This window comes from Aspergillus lentulus (assembly GCF_001445615.1).
Source record: "Aspergillus lentulus DNA, contig: Alt13, strain: IFM 54703, whole genome shotgun sequence".
Classification (NCBI taxonomy): domain Eukaryota; kingdom Fungi; phylum Ascomycota; class Eurotiomycetes; order Eurotiales; family Aspergillaceae; genus Aspergillus; species Aspergillus lentulus.
The window spans coordinates 213,964-234,131 of NW_028322114.1; the positions used below are offsets into that span (position 1 = coordinate 213,964).

The window sequence follows — 20,168 nt, forward strand, 5'->3', positions numbered from 1 at the left end:
GTTGGTTATGTGGTGCGGGGTGTAGATCTCGGGGTATCTCATCCCGAGAGTATATACATATTCTTTCCTCTTCTTTTGCTCCTTCATACGAACTGATCAGAGCAAACAAACGAATTAAACCGGCTAAAACATAGACATGAAGAAATACGCTCTGATCGGCACCGGCGGCCGCGCCATGTTCTTCTACACGGCCATCGTGCGCGACTTTCCAACTACCGCGCAACTGGTCGCCTTTTGCGACACCAACACCACGCGGATGGCATACGCCAACAGTCGGCTGGAGGCACTCGACCATGCGCCAGTCCCAGCCTACCTCGCCAGCGACTTCGACAAGATGATCGCAGACACCAAGCCAGACGAGATCATCGTGACGACCATCGACCGCACTCATCACCAGTACATCATCCGCGCGCTGGAGCTGGGCTGCAACGTCATCACCGAGAAGCCGATGACAATCGACGCGTCCCGCTGCCTGGCCATCATCGATGCCGTGGAGCGTACGCAGCGCCAGGTCCGAGTGACCTTCAACTACCGGTACGCGCCGCACAACACCAAGATCGCGGCGCTGCTGGCCTCCGACGCGATTGGGGATGTCCACTCCGTGCATTTTGAGTGGATGCTCAACACGTCGCATGGTGCCGACTATTTCCGGCGGTGGCACCGCGACAAGCGCAACAGCGGAGGACTACTCGTGCACAAGTCGACGCACCACTTCGACCTTGTGAATTTCTGGCTGCGGACGAGGCCGCAGAGCGTCGTTGCAATGGGGGATCTGCGCTTCTACGGGAAGGAGAACGCGGAGCGCCGGGGTGAGACGCGGTTCTATGCCCGGGCGAGAGGCAGCGAGGCGGCTAGGTCTGATCCGTTTGCGCTCGATCTGGAAGGCAATGCGCAGCTGAAGGCGCTGTATGCGGATGCGGAGCATGAGGATGGGTACTATCGCGACCAGAGCGTGTTTGGCGATGGGATCAGTATCGAGGATACGATGGGGGTGATGGTGCGGTATGATAGTGGCGCGGTCCTGACGTATAGCCTGACGGCGTATGCGCCATGGGAAGGGTTCCGGGTGATGTTCAATGGGAGCAAGGGACGGCTGGAGGTGGAAGTGGTGGAGCAGTCGTATGTTAATTCGGGTGGAGAGCAGGCGATGGAGGGTGCCTTGGAGAGTATGACGATTCTCCTGCGGCCCTTGTTCGGGAAGCCTGTGGAGATTGAAGTCCCGACAGGTCAGGGAGGCCATGGTGGGGGAGATCCTCAGCTGCTAAAGGACTTGTTTGGTGGTGAGGCTATAGAGGATCCGCTGAAACGGGCTGCGACGCATGTCGATGGCGCATGGTCGATTGCCACGGGTATTGCTGCGAATGAGTCGATGCGCCGGGGGCAAGTTGTACGCGTTGATGAGGTGATGAAGCTACCAGTCTAGAGAATACTATGCTACAGTTTCTATATTGAGCTAGATCGTATTTGTTGGTTGCTCGCTATACTTTCCATCGCCGTGCCTATATATTCATAGCTTTGCATCAAAGCATCGATAAAGATGCCATAGGACAGAGCATAGGGGTAATTCCTGTGCTAGTCGCGACAAACAAGGGATGATCACGTCTGCTCGGAATATTCCCAACCTGCTTGAGGGATAGTTGATCACACTCTCCCCACATTCCTGGCTGACGACAGTGAGGCAAGGGAGACGATGCACTCAAATCTCCGACTCCTCTGCTGTTCAGCATCTTCGTCTGTTCCATGCTTAATATCAACCAAGAGTCACGACGAGTAACCTCATCGTCTCCGGATTCAACAGCATTGCAGAGATGAGAGGAGATCTCAATCACGTAGGCCTATGACCTCACATTATACCAGATGGTGTGACTCCGAATGAGCCCAAATATAGCAAAGGCTATCTCAGGAATTCGGAGAACGAGCCTCTATTGGCAGGGACACCAATCAAGGGAGGAGCTTAGGTAGAGCTCACCTGCTATGACGAAGGTTTCCCTGAAGCAATGATGGAATAAATGTCTGCTCTTCATGGCCTTTTTTCCTCGTCCATCTCTCAGTGACACCATGTCTCAGATCGTGGAATCCAAAGAACTTTGCGTGGCGCCCTCGCCCATCGACGAGGGACTTTTTCAGCAGCAGCTAGAGCTCCAAGGTCTCAAGCTTACCCCGGACGGATTCGTGCATTGGAAACAGGGCAACAAGCGACACCCGCGCAACTGGTCCAAGCTGCGAAAGGCCCACGATGTATCAGTCATTTTGTTGCTGGAGATGTTCACGTATGTTGCTCTTCTTATGCCTCGAACGAAGCCGAGCGAAGCTGACAGTTGCAGGACGTTGGTCAGCGCAGCAGGAGTATGTCACTCAACAGATGTTGCGAATCTCGCTGACCTGGTAGTCTGCCGCTGCCAATGCCTCCCATGAGGAATTCAACATTAGCAAGACCCTGTCGATTTTTCTCTTCGTGCCGATGTATGTGACACGTCCCTAACTCGAACTTAGCTGACAGTATAGGTACCTCATCGGGCAAGGAATCGGCAGCATCGTCTTTCCTCCGTACTCGGAAGCCTTTGGACGCAAGAAACTGTATATAGTGAGTACGGCGATGTACAGCCTGTCGTGCATCATAATCGCTATTGTCCCTTCTATCACTGGAGTAGTCGTTGGACGTCTGCTTAGCGGGTTCCTGTCGGCGATTCCCACCAATGTAGTGGCTGGAAGCATCGAAGACATGTTCAACGCAAAGGACCGGATATGGTTCCTGTCGTTGTGGATGATGTTGGCTCCGTGGGGTCTGGCATTGGGACCGATATACAGCACATACATCATCTACGCCTTGGATTGGTATGTTCCCTGCACTGAACCAAGGCAGTAACTGACTGTGTCCAGGAGATGGGTGTTCTACGTAGCAGCCATCGTCACCGGCTTCATCGCGTGTCTCCTGCTCGGCATCCGCGAATCTCGACCTCCCCTCCTCCTCGACCAAGAAGTCCGCCATCTGTGCCAGGCCCTCGGCAAGGAGACCCCGATCGTGGTGCAAAGCCTCAACCCTGACCGGATCCCCGACCTGCGCACCTTCTTCACCATGGCCCTCTTCCGCCCCATCTACCTCTTCTTCACCGAGCCCATTATCTTCCTCGTATCCATCATCAGCGCCATCCCCTTCACCCTCATCTACATGTTCACCGAGGCCCTGCCCCCAATCTACCAATCCTTCGGCATGACACCCACTCACTCATGTCTCCCCTTCCTCGGTCTCGGCCTCGGGTGCATGCTCGGCATGCTCACTCGTATCTACGACTACAAGCTCATCATCTCCCACCACCGCCAGCACCTCCCCCTCCGCCCCGAAGACAAGCTCCTGGGCTTCATGATCGGCGCCCCCATCTTCGCTCTCGGCCTGTGGCTCTTCGCCTGGACCATTCCCCCCGCAATCACAACCGTGCACTGGATGGTCTCCACCGTCGCCCTCGTGGCAATCGGCTACGCAGCAACCGAGTTCGGCTCCGTCCTGACGGGTTATCTCGCAGATAGCTACCTAAGTTACGCAGCCAGCGGGTTCGCCGCGCAGACGATCCTGCGGACGAGTATGAGCGCCGCGTTTCCGCTGTTTGCGCCGGCAATGTTTGGTTCGCTGGGTGCGAATGTGGCGGTTAGTGTGCTGGCGGCGATTGCGACGGTGTTTTGTCTTGTGCCGCCGTTGTTTGCGCGGTTTGGGGAAAGGATTCGTGCCAAGAGTCGGTTTGCGAGGTATAGTCTGGATGTGTATAATCGGATTACGGTTGATGAGGAGGGTTTCTAGCGGTGTATCTACGGTGTGTTCGGTGATTGGTGTCTATACGAGTAGTGGCCAGTGAAATAGGGAGGTATTTGGATAGATGAAATAAAGACCGTGCATGAGTTCGGACATACCAAAAATCTTATCCCAAGTTGGTAGTGGGTTTATACTGCTTAACTAGGCAATCCCCTTCGCCAGGCTGCCTCTGGCCACTGTACGATTTCAACCCCCGGGTCCACTCCGGTAGCTGGTGATTTCCCAGCCAGGCTTCCCAAGCGCGTCCATGTCGAAGAGAACAGTGACGGTGCATCATCCCCTTGCGCAAGCACGCCCTCCTCCCTCAATATCCGCTGCCGTTCATCCCATGCAGGCCGGTGATACTCCACGATGGCAGATCCCGCCAACGCCATGATGACAGCTACCCATGGACCCCATTGTCCCACCGCGTACGGCAGTTCACTGGCAGGTATCTCATCGCCGATATGTATGAAAATCTCATTCAAGATGATGACGACCGCACAGGCGACTGACAGCAGATCAGTCATCAACCCCGGCCGGCCACGCTTCTGACCCCGAGCCAACTTCTTCTGCGCCATCGACTGCCTCTGTTTTGCGTAGCGGCGCTGTTTCGGGAGGAGGTCGCTTTTTGCAAGGGTCTTGTTTGCTGAGCGGAGTATGCGTGTCAGCTCGTCCTTGGTGTAGTAGCGGGGAGTCACGAGGAGACGGTAAAGTGAGACCACGGCTCCGAGGAATATCGAGAGGCAGATTGAGGCTGATAATAACCTGAATCTCCGATGTGATATCGTGCCTGCTGGTACCACGCGAATGTCGCTCGTTTCTCGAAAGGCTTGTCGTGTGCTGAAGCAGGCGTACGTGCAGTTGAACGGCATCAGACCCAATTGTGCTGTGCTCGTCAACAGTATGGGTTCTGTGGTGTTGGTCGCATCACTCGGTGTAGATGTACATCTCTCCTCGCTGGGATAGTCTCTCAACATCGCGACAACGGCACAGATTGTGCCAACCACCATCAGTAACCCCCAGTATTGGAATACCGGACGGGCAGGGGACTCGCGCAGCAGTTCGGACCCATGGAAGAATACAGTCACGACTAAGCTTCCCACGCTGACAATGGCAAAGATGCCAAGGCAGTCCAGATCAAGCAGAGAATCACGCGATATGCCAGCGAGGATGGTTGCATGGACAGCCGCCGATCCGGCGTAGGTCATCGCCGCACCTAGCGCACCAGCCACTAGCCACGGGGTTTTCCGACTGACGATGGAGAAGAGAAGGAGTCCATAGTAGAGCACTCGCTGGAGAAGGGCATATTGCCCGCTGATTGGGTAGATGCATTCTATACGTCCCTCATCTAGTGTCGCGTTGTACCGAAGGAGACTACTAGCTGATGCTGCGGGGACGATTGTCAGGAGCCATGGCACCAGGATAGCCGGGGTAAGCATCTCACCAGTGTTCATTTCGCAACCGACTTTTGTCAAAGATGGACGGTGATGGGCAAGTCGTGATTATAACTAACTATGCTGTTGGGCAGCTGACGTCAGCCACATATTGCTTTTCGTGATCTGGCCCCTGGATTTCTATTCGACGCCTCGTCTTGCTGCGATTTCTTTTACGAGCTGAGGCTTGCCGTACTATCCAATGAGCTTCTTGTGATAGAGCTACTCTGTACATTGAGATTATTATAAAATCAGTATCCTGTACACATAGAGTACACCACCTGCCATTACGATGCGACAGATCTGCAGGCAGAATGGTGATATTAGAAAGAATAACCTTATCCTAAAACCAATATCTCAAGTATAGGAGGTCAAAGCTCCGGCAGACGACCTCAGCTTTCATCAACCATCTCGATCGACGACGTCACGGGCCAAGAGGGCCTGATCACTTCACTATTGCCTTTGTTCCCAGCTTGGGACAGGAGTTACACCTAGGAGTCTGAAGCGTCCACTTCAATATCGTGTCGTGTCAACGGAAGCAAACGAGCATGCTGCGATTATAGAGCTTCATGATCAGGTAATAATACTAGGCTCCTGCAGCCGGTCCTCTGGATCTTGACCACCCTGGATGCGACATAAGCATTAGTGCAACTTTGAACAATCAAGGGTTGGGTATGATACCAGGGAGGTGATGGAGAGAGAGACTATAGATCTCGCTATCTTAATAATGAATAAAGGCTAACAGGTTCAATGATCTTCACAACCCCTGATCTGCCTGCCAATGTCATATTGTGTTTCGCATCGCTGCTGAAGGAGAATGACCACCTGCTTTCCCGGACAACGAAGGACGCAATGAAGATGGTGGTGTGACCGGAATTGCAGCGAGGTCGTCGTCAAGTTGGATGAAGCTTGCGAGCCAAAAGCAATGACAGCAATAGTACTGAGTGTCCTCCTCTCCCACGAGAACTGCAAGCGAGGTCGAGGAGTCATTCTATGGCGAAGCATGCAAACTGTCCTATGAGAAATCCATAATATCATGTACCTCGTCAGCGTCTCGGCTGAGCTAGCAGTCCAGAAAAGCCAAACGTCCATGCACGGTTCTCTAAGGATTTCATGATTCTGTCGTGTCTACCAATGATAATTGAACTGCTGCAAAAGACATGCACATCTAGAGTCGGTGAGCACTTCACAAAGTAAGGTATACACTTCTGCAGAAGGGGTCTATGGTACTCTCCTGATCAAGGACAAACAACTGATTATCCAAGTTCCTCCAAACCTATATAAAGTGATCGGTAACTTATCCAAGATGAGTGCTGCGATGGATTATATGGTAGACCAGAAATGTAGTTGAATCTCGAGAAATCGGTAAGATCTAGTCAGACCAAGCATGCATGTAAGACTTTTCATCCTCTGGTAAGACATCACGACGCAAGGGATGAGGAGTAATTCCTCACCTTCTATCCAGTAAGTCATTACACCATAAACTCATGGATGCCCAGCTGTCTGCAGAGGAAGCAGAGCTTTCTTTATACATATATACCAACGTGGCACCGACTGTACACCGCTAGTCATCAGTAGTAATCTGTTCATACACACTCGGAGGCGTTGTGTCTTAAAAGCTACATTCTATCCAAAAGGTTCTATCTGCGTCGGAATAGCACCAGCACAATGACAGTGCCAGACCCAAACTTCCACGTTATCATAATCGGAGCCGGTACGTTCCCTCCCTCATCTAGTACGCTTATTATGCTAAACACGCTACCAGGTGCAACCGGCCTCCTCCTCGCACAGGGTTTAAAAACCGTACTCCTCCCATTTCCCAATCCGGAATACGACTGACAAGGCAGGCCGGCATCGGATATACCGTCTACGAACAGCACGAGGAGGAGACATACACCCGGCGCGCGGGACAATGGACCATGGCTCTACACTCTGCCCTGCCGTATCTCGAATCCATCCTCCCTCCTGCGCTCCGTGCCAAACTAAACTCCGTAACGACGAATCCCTGGTCCGAGCCAGACCCTGCCATTGCGGCCGCTATCCCCTTTGTGAATGGTGCCACTGGCGAGCTGATGGCCAAAATTCCAATGCCGAGTCCGAAGCGTGTTATCCGGGGGAAGCTGCGTGATCTCTTGAGGACGGGTGTGGAGGTTAGATTTGGGATGGGTTTGACCGGCATCCGAGTGGAGGATGACGGGGTGGTTGCTGTTTTTGACGGAGAGGAGGTCAGGGGGAGTGTGCTTGTCGGAGCGGATGGAGGTAGGTTTTCTTCCCTTTCTGTTGGCTGATGCTGACGGTGTCAAGTGCGGAGCGTGGTGAGAGAACAACTCGTCGATGCGAAGGTTGCGGCGTTGCAGAAGCCGAACATCATGGCTTTGGTTGGTGTTTCCCCTCTATCCCTTGTAGGATCTCGCTGATGGATAGAGTAGATTGCCTTCCCCACGTTCACTAGAGAGCAGGCGCTTTTCATACATGGCAAGTCCCACCCGATCGTGCAGCTCGCTCCCCATCCGCACCAGAAAACGAGTATCTTCTCCAACGGTACGCCCTGATTGCACTCGCATCATTGCCAAGAACGCAATTAACAAGCTAGTGGCCAACGTGGTCGACCCCGTTCGGCCGGAAACCTGGGTGTTTCACTATTGCCTCTCTATCTGGACAGCCGAGGACCCCCCAGAAAATGCCGAGGCGCGCCGCGCACTGTTCAAGCATCACATGAGCCAATACTGCGAGCCGTACAAGTCGGCTGGGGAATGGTTGAGTCAGGCCACGCCAATACTAGCCGAAAAGGTACGTCTGGACGATTTCATTGGCGGACGCTAATTCGTAGTTCAGTTCCATTACTGGAAAAACATAACACGATGGAATAATTTCGGCGGAAAAGTTTCCCTAGCGGGTGATGCGGCGCATCCGATGGTCCCTTGTATGTTTTCTCTTTCCTACGTGTTGCTGTTGAGTTGACTGACGATGGCAGTCACTGCGCAGGGACTGAACACCGCGCTCGAAGACGTGAAACGCTTCCTTGATGCCATTGTCAAGGTGGTGTACCACGGCGCGGAGCTCAAGACGGAGATGGATGCCTACGATGAGTCGGCGTATACGCGTGGCAAGCAGGACATAAACTTGTCGGTAGAGCAGATGTACGCCTATCATCACTGGGAGGAGATAATGACCAGTCCGTTGATGAAGGGGGGTTATGGTACCTTAATCAATAGTTCCGCCATCAATTAAATAAGTCTCATATTACTACATGCTACGACCAAGGCTTGGTCACAATCACGCTCCTGGGGACATGAGCCGACTCATCCTGCGAACGGCCATCCTGTGACCGATCATCCTGGGACCGATCATCCCCATGTTCTGATCGCCCCTCTCGACTCGTTCTAACCGGCTCCTCCAACTGCGTCAGATTCGTAAGCTGAAGGTCGCTCTCGGCATCATTCATCCGCTTGAAAGCTTTGTTCTTAATTCCTGAACCACCAGACTCCGGCTGCGTCGAGTAAATTTTGCGACTGGCAAACAGTGTCGGGAAAGCGGCCTTGAAGACGGGTCGGAGCATTGGCACGCACGCGTTCAAGTTCGCCAGGGCCGGCTCGGTGACGCTCCAAAAGGCAGCCCAGATCATCGAGTACGGGAGATCGAGGAAGTCGACTGTCGTGAGGACACGGATGCGGATGATTGTTATGGCGGAGATACTGCCTCATTAGCAACCATTTGTTTACCTACTTAGTTGAAAGGAAGGACGTACAAAAACCCCATTCCAAAGATACCGTAGAGCGCAAACTTTGTCGCAGTGCTCATCTGCAACTTCCAGATAAAGTGCAGCGGAAGCACCATGATCATGACATCCGTGACGAGATTAAAGGCGCCGATGGTCGAAAAGGCCACATTCTGGCTCGCGCAGTGGCCGGGGAGCGTGGGGTTCCAGTTCTTCTGAAAGGGCTGACAGATGAAGAAGATCTGGAGCATGCTGCCGGCCCAGTAGGCACAGGCACAGCCCATGCAGACCCAGGCGGCGATGCGGAAGCCCTTGGTCACGAAGATGCGGAGGTAGAAGAAGAGGTAGCTCAGTTTGGCGAGGACCATGGCGTTGTAGTAGACGACTTGGTAGACGATCAGCATCTTGAGGATGGCCACCAGATTCTCGCTGGGGATCTCTGTGACGTGGTTGCGCATCCCGACGCGAGCGTAGTGGTAGTGCATTGCCAGCATGCCGTACGTGTGCAGCATGGAGCCTACACAGCAGCCATCGTCCCACCAGATCTTACTCTGCCGGATATGTCGCGAGATGAACCGCAGAATTAGAGCAAGAGTGGCCAAGGCGACCAGCACCGTGTTGGCGATAAGCTGGTCGCGCACAATGGGGAAGGCAAAGGCATCGTATAGGACCACCATTTTATCTCCCCAAAGCGGTGGTGGACAAGTGGAAAGTTCTCGAGGACATCCTTTAATAAAAAGCCCTGAACCTCCGAAACGCCCCCAAATCGAGGCAGCAGACAATTTATCACGAGCCAAGCTTCTGGCAGGTGCTAGGCTAGCGCCATACATGACACTTCATTTCCGTCTTCGCCTAGGAATCGTGCCGGATTCCTATTCAGGTAAATGGGCAGCTACTACCCTGCTTCGGGCAGCCACCGAGTCGTCGAGACCAATCTTCGTCTGCTATCAGACGACGAGCCGCTGGCCTCCTGCCGATCAAAACGGGCGAGGTCTCACGCTACTACTTTAGTATAACGGCGGCGCGCGAAGGATCAGTCCGGCGCGGATTGTGGGGATCCCGGTGGAGAGCGATTGGAAGAGACACAAATGGGCCCATCATTAGCTTTATGGGAGGGAGAGGGGTAGCCTAAATAGCCTTGAACGAGGATAGAGTATTTGACATGTCATTTTGGCCCCCAGCGTACACGGGATTTGATGCCGGTCGATCCACTCCTGAGTCCTGACAGTCCAACCCCTCAACCTGAACAGAGCACACGACTTTCAAGTCGCAACCACAGCAGCTGCCGCAGAGTGAACAGTGCAATGGACGAATACGACTATATCATTGTCGGCGCAGGCATTGGCGGCCTGGTTCTGGCCAACCGTCTGAGCGCAGACGCCTCTGTCAATGTCCTTCTCATCGAAGCCGGGGCCAATCGCATGGGCGATCCTCGTATCGACACCCCTGGCTTTTTGGGCATGTTATACGGAAACCCAGACTTTGACTGGGATTATATGAGCGTCCCTCAGGTATCACCCCCTTTCCACCACTTCGTTCACGTCAATAATGCTGATCGTATAGCCGCATGTCAACAACCGACAAATCGCGCAGCCCCGCGGCCGTGTCGTCGGCGGTTCCTCGGCCATGAACTTCTCGGTCGTCATGTACCCTCCGGCATCAGACTTTGAGGCATGGAAAGCGTTGGGAAACAAAGGCTGGGGCGCAGAGGATGTGGCGCCCTACCTGCGGAAGTTTCACACGTTCTCCCCGCCTAGCAAAACGACGGCCGAGCTTCTCAGTCTCGATCGCTACATGAAAGCCAGCAGCCAGGGGTGTGACGGTCCCGTGCCTGTTTCCCTGCCGGACGTGTATGGGCCGTTCAACAAAGCGTGGGATGAGACTTTTGAGAAGCTTGGTTGGCGGACGGACGCTGATCCCATCGCAGGACGCAAGTTGGGAGCTTTTACCGCGCCGCTGACCGTTGACGCGAAGACGGGGAAGCGGGGGTATGCAGCGGCATACTACTCCCCTGAGGTGGCCGCACGGCCGAACCTGCGCCTGCTGGCAGAGACCATGGTCGAGCGGGTGCTGTTGACCAAGCAGGACGGAGACGTCGTGGCCACCGGCGTGCAGGTCAAGAATAAGGACGGCACGAGGGAAATCCGCGCAAAGAAAGAAGTCATCCTCTGCGCTGGCAGCTTGAACACCCCTCAGGTCCTCGAACTCTCCGGCATCGGAAATGCAGAGCTTCTACAAAAGCACGGCATCCCCGTGGTGATTAACAACCCCGGCGTCGGCGAGAACCTCCAAGATCACTGCATCAGCTCCATCAGCTACGAGATCGCCGACGACCAGGTCTCGGGCGACATTCTCCGCAGCCCAGATGTGGTGCAGGCCCTCATCAAGCTCTATGAGGAAACCCGCGGCGGCCCGCTGGCAGGCATGCCGATCAGCGTGGCCTACCTCCCCTTCGTCGACGGCCGGGGCGTAGTCCCGAGGCAAGAAGTCGAGGACCTGCTGGCCAAGCATCTTGACAACGCCAACCTCCCATTCAATCTACAAGCACAATACGCGCACCTCAGGGAAGCGATCCTAGACAACGAGACCCCCTCCTCGCAGTACCTCTTCCTTCCCGCGCAGCTGCATATGAAACCCGGCGCGACGAGCTTGGCTGACGTCCTGGCTAAACCCCTGCCGGAGAACTACATCAGCATGATGATCCTGCACAACCATCCTTTCTCGCGTGGTTCAGTGCATATCGCCTCCTCCAAGGCGGAGGACAAACCAGTCTACGATCCGAATCTCTTATCACACCCGCTGGACCTGGAGATCCTGGCTCGACACACGCAATTCTTGGACACGATTGTCGCCACAGAGCCGTTCAAATCTCTTCTCAAGCAACGGCGGATACCGGAGAACGCGAGTGACTTGAGCGATCTGGAGCGAGCCAAGGAGGTGGTCAAGGACCGGCTGTTTACGTGCTTCCACCCTGCGGGAACCTGTGCCATGTTACCGCGGGAGACGGGGGGTGTTGTGGATGATCAGCTGAAAGTGTATGGAACTCGCAATCTGAGGATTGTCGACGCCAGTATCTTTCCTCTGGAGCCGGCGGGGAATATCCAGGCGACGGTGTATGCGGTTGCGGAGCGGGCGGCTGATTTGATCATTAGCAGTAGCAGTAATTAATATTCTTGGTATACTAGACTATGATTGAATAAATGAGGTATGCTGTTATCGATAGTGACACATCGTTGATCAACAGTGTTGTGGATACATTCCAGGTCAAGAATGCGACATCAACATCATCCCCTCCCTTCTTCCAGGCTTTGATTTTATTCTCAACCTAAACATGATCACCAAAATCAACCACAATGCATTGCATGCAATTACTATGGCTCCTGTTGATCTCCCCCGCGTATAGCATCCCCCTAGACCTCAACGATCCCACCTCCATCAAAGACGCCGCTCACGATGTCGCAGCCAACATGCTTTCCCACTACACAGGGATGAAACCCGGCGACAACCCGGGCAACCTCCCGCCCCCATACTACTGGTGGGAAGCCGGGGCGATGTTCAACGCCCTCATCGACTACTGGTACCTGACGGGGGACAGTACCTGGAACGCAATCACCACGCAAGCCCTGACCTGGCAGGCCGGGCACACGGGGACCTTTATGCCCACGAACCAAACCAAAACGGAGGGCAACGACGACCAGGCGTTCTGGGCATTCGCAGCCATGTCCGCTGCGGAGCGAAAGTTCCCGGACCCAGACCCCGACCACGGACCGGGGTGGCTGGCGATGGCGCAGGCGGTGTTCAACACGCAGGCGGCGCGGTGGGACGAAGACACCTGCGGCGGGGGACTGCGGTGGCAGATCTTCAGTTTCAACAATGGGTGGAATTACAAGAATACTATATCCAACGGGTGCTTCTTCAATCTGGCCGCCAGGCTGGCGCGGTACACGGGTAACAGCACGTATGCGGAGTGGGCGGAGCGGATCTGGGACTGGACGGTGGACGTGGGCTTCATCACGGAGGACTGGCTGTTTTACGATGGGGCGGATGTGCTGCTGAACTGTTCGGACTATAATCGGATTGAGTGGACGTACAATTCCGGGGTGTATTTGCTGGGCGCGGCCAACATGTACAATTTTGTATGTCTATTTCTCCTTCTCTTCTGATGGCGTGGCTAACGAGACAGACGGAGGGTGACTCCCGGTGGGAGGCGAGAACACAGCATATTCTTGAGGCGACGGATGCGTTTTTCGTCAAGGACCCCGCCATGGTGATGTATGAGAGGGCCTGCGAGCTCGTGAATACGTGCCAGGTCGACCAGCGGGCTTTCAAGGGCTTTCTCGCCCGCTGGATGGCGGCAGCCACGCAGGTCGCCCCCTTCACGTACGATTGGGTCATGCCGCGGCTGCGGGCGTCAGCGGCAGCTGCTGCGAAGACATGCACTGGCGGTCCGGATGGCGCGGCGTGTGGACTGAAATGGACGACGGGGGTATGGGATGGCAGTGAGGATGTGGGATTGCAGATGAGTGCGCTGGAGGTCATGCAGAGTCTCTTGATCGACCGGGTAGATCCGCCGGTCACGGATGCCAGCGGGGGAACGTCCGCGGGCGATCCGAGCGGAGGAATGGAGCAGCACGATCCACGGCCGCAAGTGCTGACGATGACTATCACCGGGGCAGATCGCGCCGGGGCGGGGCTCCTGACGGCCATGCTGGGGGTGTTGATGATAGGAACAACAGGGTGGCTCCTTTATGAATAGCTTGTATCTGTAGATGTGTACATCAATCAATGGTTATTTATTGAAGAGCAGCCACAATCCGTCGCAACGCTTCATCCAGGTACTCCTGCGGATGGGCAAAGACAATGCGGAACCATCCGGGCGTCTCTGAGCCAAACATTGCCCCCGAAGCCAGGAACACCTTGTTCTTCAGCAGCCGCTGCATGATGACCTCGCTGACATCCTCGTGGATCGCCTCGGGATGACGCTGGAGGTACGGTGTGCCCAGGTCTACCCAGACAAAGAATCCCGCACTCGCCCCAGCCATATACGGGATCTCATTCTGCTTCAGTAATCCTACTGTATATTCATACGCCTCTTTCAGCCTCTCGCAGTTCAACCGGATATACTCATCCGTATACGAATCATCCTCGAGGATATTTGCCGCCAGATGGTCCGCCGGTCCGGACACATACGAGTACAGCGCGACACTGTCAACCGCGGCACGCACATCCTTATTCCCCTGGCTGATCAATGCGCCCAACCGCAGCCCATTCGCACCGAAATCCTTGCTCATACCCCAGAGAACATGCACCCGGTCCGCATCGATGACTCCCTTGGTGTCGATACTCAGCGCCGAGACGAACTCCTCCCCACCCCACACGGATAACGCATATATCTCATCGCTGATAAAATGCATCCCGTGCTCCTGGCACAACCGCATCAGCGCAACCAGGACATCGCGCGAGTAACACCGTCCGAGAGGATTATGCGGGTGACACAGCAGCAGCGCGCGACACTTTTTTCCAGTCCGCTGCTCGAAGCTGGTCAGCGCATGTCGGTACGCCTCCACGCAGTCTGCGCCGAGCGGATCCGCCCCTTCAAAAGGAACAGTCACGACCTCGGTCTCAAACCGCATCGAGAGATCTGCGATGAAGGTCCCGTAGTATGGTCTTCCCAGGAGGATCCCCTCGCCTTTATCCGCAAATGCCCAGGAGAGATGCTCGACGGCCGCGGAGACGCCGTTGGTGAGGATGAGATGGTGCGGTTCGAGCGGGGTAGCCGGGTAGAGGCGTCGGTTCAAGAAGCGGGCCATGGCCGCTTTGAGGCGTTTCGAGCCTGATGCGCCGTCATTGTAGGTGAGGGATTTGGAGGTGAGGCGGAGGGTCTGGTGCATGTGGTCCAGGAGGTACTCGTGCATCAGGAGGTTCTCAGCTACACCGACGCTGTAGTAGCCGTCAGGGTTGGTTTCCGGGTCGTACATGTTGCCCAAGACCTCCCAGATGATGCTGTTGCTGTTGGCGTGGAGGACGCCATTTGCGCGTGTTGAAAGGGCCATTTCGTAAATCGGAGATGGGGAATGAGGAAGCAGATGAAGCGAGGACGAGGAGACGGGGAGGAGAGGGAGAAGAGACGTGTAATTAACACCTTTTAAAGGATGCAAAGGGAGTCATATTGAGTTCGTATTGGTGGGGTCAAGTAGCCCAGCTATTACCCCACAATGTCCATCTCTTCCAGCTGTGACTATCAGCAGTTGGTGATCTAGTATTCATATTAGCAGAGGTTGAGTCCTTCATTAATAGCAACTACCAAGTATCTCAGGGCTCTATACACTAGAATGTAGTGAACTACAAGGCACTTTATGCATAGTAACTGAGAGGTAGATAGCTGTACTAACTGAAAACAGCTCTGTTGCATTGCCATCCTGTCGCCTCAGGCTTTCATTGGCTGATAGACTACGGTTCATTCCTATTCCGGTATAGTGCCGTTGTCCTGGCCTCTTTTATTTAAGCAGACCAGCCGAGTATTGTGGTGCTATTACTAGACAGATATAACTAGCCCTATATCGTCACAAATAAAGAATATATCGTATTGATGAGTCAATGTCTGATATACCAATCGTGCTTTAACGCTTCATGAGTTTCAAGCTGCCATGAAAGTTCCCGTAGTAAAGAGGGGCCTGGCCGAATTGATAATCCAAGCATTGCTGACATTTTAGCAGCCAATGCTACTCGGCGATCAGTTTTTTAACTCTTGTACCTCCGCCAGTGTCTCGATCATACGAGCTAAATCCTCCTTATGCCCCTTCACCACGCTCAAGTAATCCGATGTTAGCATCAATAGCTGAAAGTCTTTAAGCCAAGTCCGCGATGTCCCAGACACTTTACACGTGACAACAGCCAAAGGCTTCTGATGCCGTCTCGACACCTTCACCAATCGATCTATTGCGTCCAATATCTTCGGGTCTTCGGGGTCGCCCACCAGGCGCGGAGGGCAGCGCAAGGCAACTCGGAGGTCGCCAGCCCCTAGCATTAGGCCGTTGACACCGGGGACTGCAGCTATGGCGTCGGCATTTTCAAGGGCAAGCTGCATACATCCCCATCATTAGCCCATATGGAGACCCCACCAACCTGAGAAGTAATGAACTTACCGGACTCTCGATCTGAATGATCACTGCGATGTTCTTGTCCGCTACGCGCTCATGGGAGGACCCTGGCGGTGCCACATCTGTAACTCCAGGGACTAGCACTGCGGGAGCCAGGGACCGGTCACCGTCCGAGTATGCATAACGGCACTTGCTGACGGCTTCGGCGGCTTGCTCGGGTGTATCAATATGTGGGAAGATTATGCCCCCGGCTCCTATTGAAACGCACGCCGGTTGAGTAAGCATTTAGAAATCCTTAACTGATAGCTCAGAACCAGACTTACCCGCGTCAAGAGCATATGTTAGTAGATGCGATTGAGCAGACGGCACTCGACAGATTGGGATGGTTCTTCCCTCGCTAGCCAAGCTAACAGTTTGGATTAGGCGAACAAGGTTTTCAGCTTCAATGGGTCTGCACCACCGTTACAGTTTGTACTGGTTAGCCCCTTGTACAGAAATGGGGTCCGTTAAGTACAGGGAGACACAAACGTGTGTTGTGTATCAATCATGACAAAGTCATAACCCAGGACGGCCAGGGTGCGCGCTGAGATGGTGTGTGGGATAGAGACAATGGTGCCTAATAAATGTGATGGTCTCCCCGAGGACGGGTTCATAGTGTCCTCCAGGGCCTTTGCCAAGTTGGAAGGTTGGAAGAGCGACGCCGCACGGTAGTCTTCCATATTGCTTAGCCTGCGGCACTTCATGAAGTAATGTGTAGTATGCGCCTGTAGTTCCTCGCTGAATGATTTATACTTCTACTACACTTCGCGGATTGGAAGGAGGGTTTCGACCGTCTCCCATAGTTATTTCTAAAAGGCAAAAATTATTCTGGTCCAGAGCTTAAGTCTGCGCTGCACTATGTAACGTCAATGCGAGGGTGGCAGGAGTAAATGGCGGCCATTGTCCGAAAGCGGAAACAAAGTTGTCGGATTCGACAAGGTGATGACAGCTATAAATCCAGATTAGTCATCTCTAATTTGGCAGGTTAATTTTAAATCAGAAAGGGCCTAAGATGTTAGGCCCTTCTAGTCCCCAGAGACTGCTTCCTCCCACAGCAAAAATACAAGATGTAGGAGAGGAATGCGATGAGCGCACTCGCTGTGAACAGCTTCAGATTGAACAGGACAGCCATTGAGACAGAACCTTCCAGCGAGTTCCATGTATGTTACAGATATGGTTATGATGAAATATATATTCAAAATATGCCATCATCAATTTGCAAATAACGTAGTCACATATTAGCGCCTAGCGCCTTGGGATTAGGGTTCGGAGAGACGGGGACAACCTTGTCTTGTGGGGGCCGGAATGAGGTTTCGATCCCGAATCCATTTTTAACTAATTACAGCAGAGGGATTCTGTCCTGCAAGCTATGCTGCTATGCTGCTACCCGGCGTAGACCAATTCCATGAGTGGGAGGGTCACGTTTAGATTGCACGATCTCACAAGCGTCTGGTCCAATGTATCCTTCCGCGACCAGATGACGGACATATTCCATGGTCCACTCTTGACATCTTTTGTTTGTCGTCTTCAATTCGATAGTAAGTAATAAGATAATTAATAAGAGAGATACTTACATCGTTCACAGGGGCCATGAAATCCTCACTGATGCCTGGAGCTGGCACCTGGCAGGCAGCAACCTCCATGTCTCCTCTGGGATCGATGTGTATAGCGCGAACATCATCCGGCCAGTCAACAATATGTGAGGAGTCTACCTCGCCAATGGGCCACATTTCGTAGTCCTCCTGAGCGATGTCTGGATCATAGCCCCGTTCGAATTGGTGTGAGAAACCAGTCATTGGTGCCCCGACAACATTAATCAGGCTGCCTTCCCGAGGGTTGATCGCCGACGGAACGAAGATGGCAAAATGGGCACGCTGGCTTGCGGCTTGTCGCAGTGAAAGAAGGTAGATGGTTCTTGGGGCCATACGGGGTGTAGTCCCGGGTGTTTGTATATTGTAAACCAAAGTGTTATCTGATACACTCGACAGCTTTCAAGACCAAGGGAGAAACTCGGGTTTAAATGTTTGCCTTGAGGAGCGTATTTGTTGACACGCCAGGCCTTCAGCCGCCAGGGGTACTGCATGGCTTGAGTGCTGTTTAGCTTGCACTTCAAAGCCTATTCATGTCTATATGTGGCATGGAACTGCACACTTGGATCTTCTCAACTCTGATGAGATAACTAGAATGTAACTGTTGAGCCATGCATTCAAACTTGCATTAATCGGTCGTCGCTAAGTAGAAATAATGCGCATGTCCAGAAGCGAGTCACATGACTGGCACATCCCCATCCCCCAAATCCGTCCGAACTGAACCTATTCACTGGTCAAACTGTCAAACTTGACCACGATTCTGCCCGCAACCTCTCCCCTTCGCAGCTTTTCAACAGCCTCTGGTAACCGATCGATGGGATACACCTCACAAATCTGCTTCAGCATCCCTCGTCGCGCAAAGTCCAGTGCAGCCGCCGTATCCCGACGACTCCCCACCAGCGTCCCCTTGATCGTCAGGTTCTTGAAAATGAACCGGTTGGGATCGTCGCCAACAACCATCGTCTTGGCCGGCGCCAGCCCAATGCACATGACAACCGCCCCGATCCGGTCTCCCACAAACGACAGCGCAGTCCGATAAGCCGCCGGCGCCGTCACAAACACCCCGTGCGCGCCGATCCCATCCGCGGCAGCCACCACCGCAGCAGTGGTGTCTTGCGTCTCGGCGAAATCGACAAACGCCTCCGCGCCCATCTCCATCGCTAGCGCGCGCTTTGCTGGCCCCGTGTCCACCACGATCGGCCGCATCCCCATCGCCTTCGCCAGCTGCACACCCTGGATCCCCACGCCGCCGCCTCCGCCCGGGAAAACAGCCAATTCCCCCGGTCGCAGCCCGGACTCCACCAAAGATCGATAGATGGTCGACGCACTACACATGATCGGGGCGGCGATCTCGTCGGGGACGCCGTCGGGGATGGGGGAGGCATAGCGGGCAGGCGAGACGAGGTATTGCTGATATGTGCCTGCGGTCATCAATCCCGTGTGCACGGCCGTCCGGCAGTATGTCTCCTTGTCGCCCCAGCACAGCTCGCACGACCCGCATGTATCTGTCAGCGGCTTGATGCCCGCGCGATCGCCGACCTTGAAGTTCCGGACGTTGGCGCCCGTCTTGACGACGATGCCTGCGCCTTCGTGACCGGGCGACCGGACGCCAAAGAACGACATGGGCGGCGTGCCGAGGTCGTTCTTCATCATGTGGATGTCGGAGGAGCAGAGGCCGGTGACGTTGAGGCGGATGAGGATGTCGTCGGGGCCTGCCGGTCAGTGTCTTTCCTTTCTATATGGACGAGGGACACACCTGGTTCTGGCACGGGGACCATTTCCACCTTGACTTGGAAGTCCGGGCCTTCATTGACGACCACCCCGGCTTTGCAGTGAGTCGGGATGTCGTAGATTTTTGAGTCCATATTGCTGTGTAGATGTAGATGTAGGCGTAAACGCAAACGTATTCGCTACTGTCTCAATGCTCTTCCATCTACTGTGATTTATTGGAACACATCCGAGCCAGGGCGGAATCGCCCCGCGTACGACCCCTCACCTCGGCATCATCTTGTCTGCTATATACCGGTTGTTTATTCCACGGCCATCCAATCCTTGGAGGGAGAATGTATTGGAATTTACCCGCTGTCTGCATATCATACTAATGAGGGAGGACATTACCGAGGCATCTTGAAAATTGTATTGCATGAGATCGGTAGGTCTATAGGTATTATAGTTATCACTATTCCTATAATCAATACATTACATGTTTGTATACAAGGCATTGACAGTGGGTTATTCTTGTCATTCACATGGAGTCTTTATTCTATACTTGCGTATGGTAGTTCGCAACGAGAAAGTCTCAGTTATATATACTTCCACGACGATATACAGAATCATAGGCCATTCATCGACACGAACATATCTGACACAGCCCAGTACTTGTCTAATTGACTATCATTCGAGTCATTCCACATCCTCGTAGGCCTGTATACCTTCAGGCACGATGGAAAGAGTGTAAAATAAAGAGTATCCTATCGCTATGTACAGACAAAAGAAACCCGC

At 53.8% G+C, this 20,168-nt stretch overlaps 10 protein-coding genes across 10 annotated transcripts; 5 read left to right on the forward strand and 5 right to left on the reverse strand.

Moving 5' to 3' along the window:
- Positions 1-136: 136 nt before the first annotated feature.
- On the forward strand, positions 137-1,423 carry ALT_7347 (Gfo/Idh/MocA family protein; the record flags this gene model as incomplete). The annotated part of the gene is made up of 1 exon (XM_033560533.2): positions 137-1,423. The coding sequence occupies one exon, from the start codon at positions 137-139 to the stop codon at positions 1,421-1,423; it is 1,287 nt and encodes a 428-aa protein (XP_033416424.2).
- A 635-nt stretch (positions 1,424-2,058) lies between these two features.
- On the forward strand, positions 2,059-3,793 carry ALT_7348 (putative MFS multidrug transporter; the record flags this gene model as incomplete). Its single annotated transcript, XM_033560532.2, has 5 exons — positions 2,059-2,270; positions 2,325-2,346; positions 2,390-2,463; positions 2,506-2,835; positions 2,881-3,793. 5 exons carry the CDS (start codon positions 2,059-2,061, stop codon positions 3,791-3,793), a joined length of 1,551 nt encoding a protein of 516 aa, XP_033416423.2.
- Positions 3,794-3,942: 149 nt separating this feature from the next.
- On the reverse strand, positions 3,943-5,241 carry ALT_7349 (uncharacterized protein; the record flags this gene model as incomplete). The annotated part of the gene is made up of 1 exon (XM_033560531.2): positions 3,943-5,241. One exon carries the CDS (start codon positions 5,239-5,241, stop codon positions 3,943-3,945), a length of 1,299 nt encoding a protein of 432 aa, XP_033416422.2.
- A 1,647-nt stretch (positions 5,242-6,888) lies between these two features.
- On the forward strand, positions 6,889-8,451 carry ALT_7350 (FAD-dependent oxidoreductase; the record flags this gene model as incomplete). Its single annotated transcript, XM_033560530.2, has 8 exons — positions 6,889-6,934; positions 6,986-7,023; positions 7,068-7,479; positions 7,525-7,598; positions 7,650-7,761; positions 7,814-8,010; positions 8,056-8,143; positions 8,195-8,451. The coding sequence occupies 8 exons, from the start codon at positions 6,889-6,891 to the stop codon at positions 8,449-8,451; spliced, it is 1,224 nt and encodes a 407-aa protein (XP_033416421.2).
- Positions 8,452-8,473: 22 nt separating this feature from the next.
- ALT_7351 (uncharacterized protein) lies at positions 8,474-9,615 on the reverse strand (the record flags this gene model as incomplete). The annotated part of the gene is made up of 2 exons (XM_033560529.2): positions 8,474-8,915; positions 8,969-9,615. The coding sequence occupies 2 exons, from the start codon at positions 9,613-9,615 to the stop codon at positions 8,474-8,476; spliced, it is 1,089 nt and encodes a 362-aa protein (XP_033416420.2).
- A 627-nt stretch (positions 9,616-10,242) lies between these two features.
- ALT_7352 (GMC family oxidoreductase) lies at positions 10,243-12,106 on the forward strand (the record flags this gene model as incomplete). The annotated part of the gene is made up of 4 exons (XM_089600242.1): positions 10,243-10,449; positions 10,502-11,973; positions 12,010-12,051; positions 12,091-12,106. The coding sequence occupies 4 exons, from the start codon at positions 10,243-10,245 to the stop codon at positions 12,104-12,106; spliced, it is 1,737 nt and encodes a 578-aa protein (XP_089455427.1).
- A 185-nt stretch (positions 12,107-12,291) lies between these two features.
- On the forward strand, positions 12,292-13,694 carry ALT_7353 (glycoside hydrolase family 76 protein; the record flags this gene model as incomplete). The annotated part of the gene is made up of 2 exons (XM_033560527.2): positions 12,292-13,074; positions 13,122-13,694. 2 exons carry the CDS (start codon positions 12,292-12,294, stop codon positions 13,692-13,694), a joined length of 1,356 nt encoding a protein of 451 aa, XP_033416418.2.
- A 37-nt stretch (positions 13,695-13,731) lies between these two features.
- Positions 13,732-14,991, reverse strand: ALT_7354 (putative aminotransferase; the record flags this gene model as incomplete). The annotated part of the gene is made up of 1 exon (XM_033560526.2): positions 13,732-14,991. The coding sequence occupies one exon, from the start codon at positions 14,989-14,991 to the stop codon at positions 13,732-13,734; it is 1,260 nt and encodes a 419-aa protein (XP_033416417.2).
- A 567-nt stretch (positions 14,992-15,558) lies between these two features.
- On the reverse strand, positions 15,559-18,002 carry ALT_7355 (uncharacterized protein; the record flags this gene model as incomplete). Its single annotated transcript, XM_033560525.2, has 6 exons — positions 15,559-15,639; positions 15,693-16,019; positions 16,084-16,292; positions 16,362-16,489; positions 16,567-16,775; positions 17,652-18,002. 6 exons carry the CDS (start codon positions 18,000-18,002, stop codon positions 15,559-15,561), a joined length of 1,305 nt encoding a protein of 434 aa, XP_033416416.2.
- A 387-nt stretch (positions 18,003-18,389) lies between these two features.
- Positions 18,390-19,531, reverse strand: ALT_7356 (zinc-dependent alcohol dehydrogenase; the record flags this gene model as incomplete). Its single annotated transcript, XM_033560523.2, has 2 exons — positions 18,390-19,378; positions 19,423-19,531. 2 exons carry the CDS (start codon positions 19,529-19,531, stop codon positions 18,390-18,392), a joined length of 1,098 nt encoding a protein of 365 aa, XP_033416414.2.
- Positions 19,532-20,168: the final 637 nt, after the last annotated feature.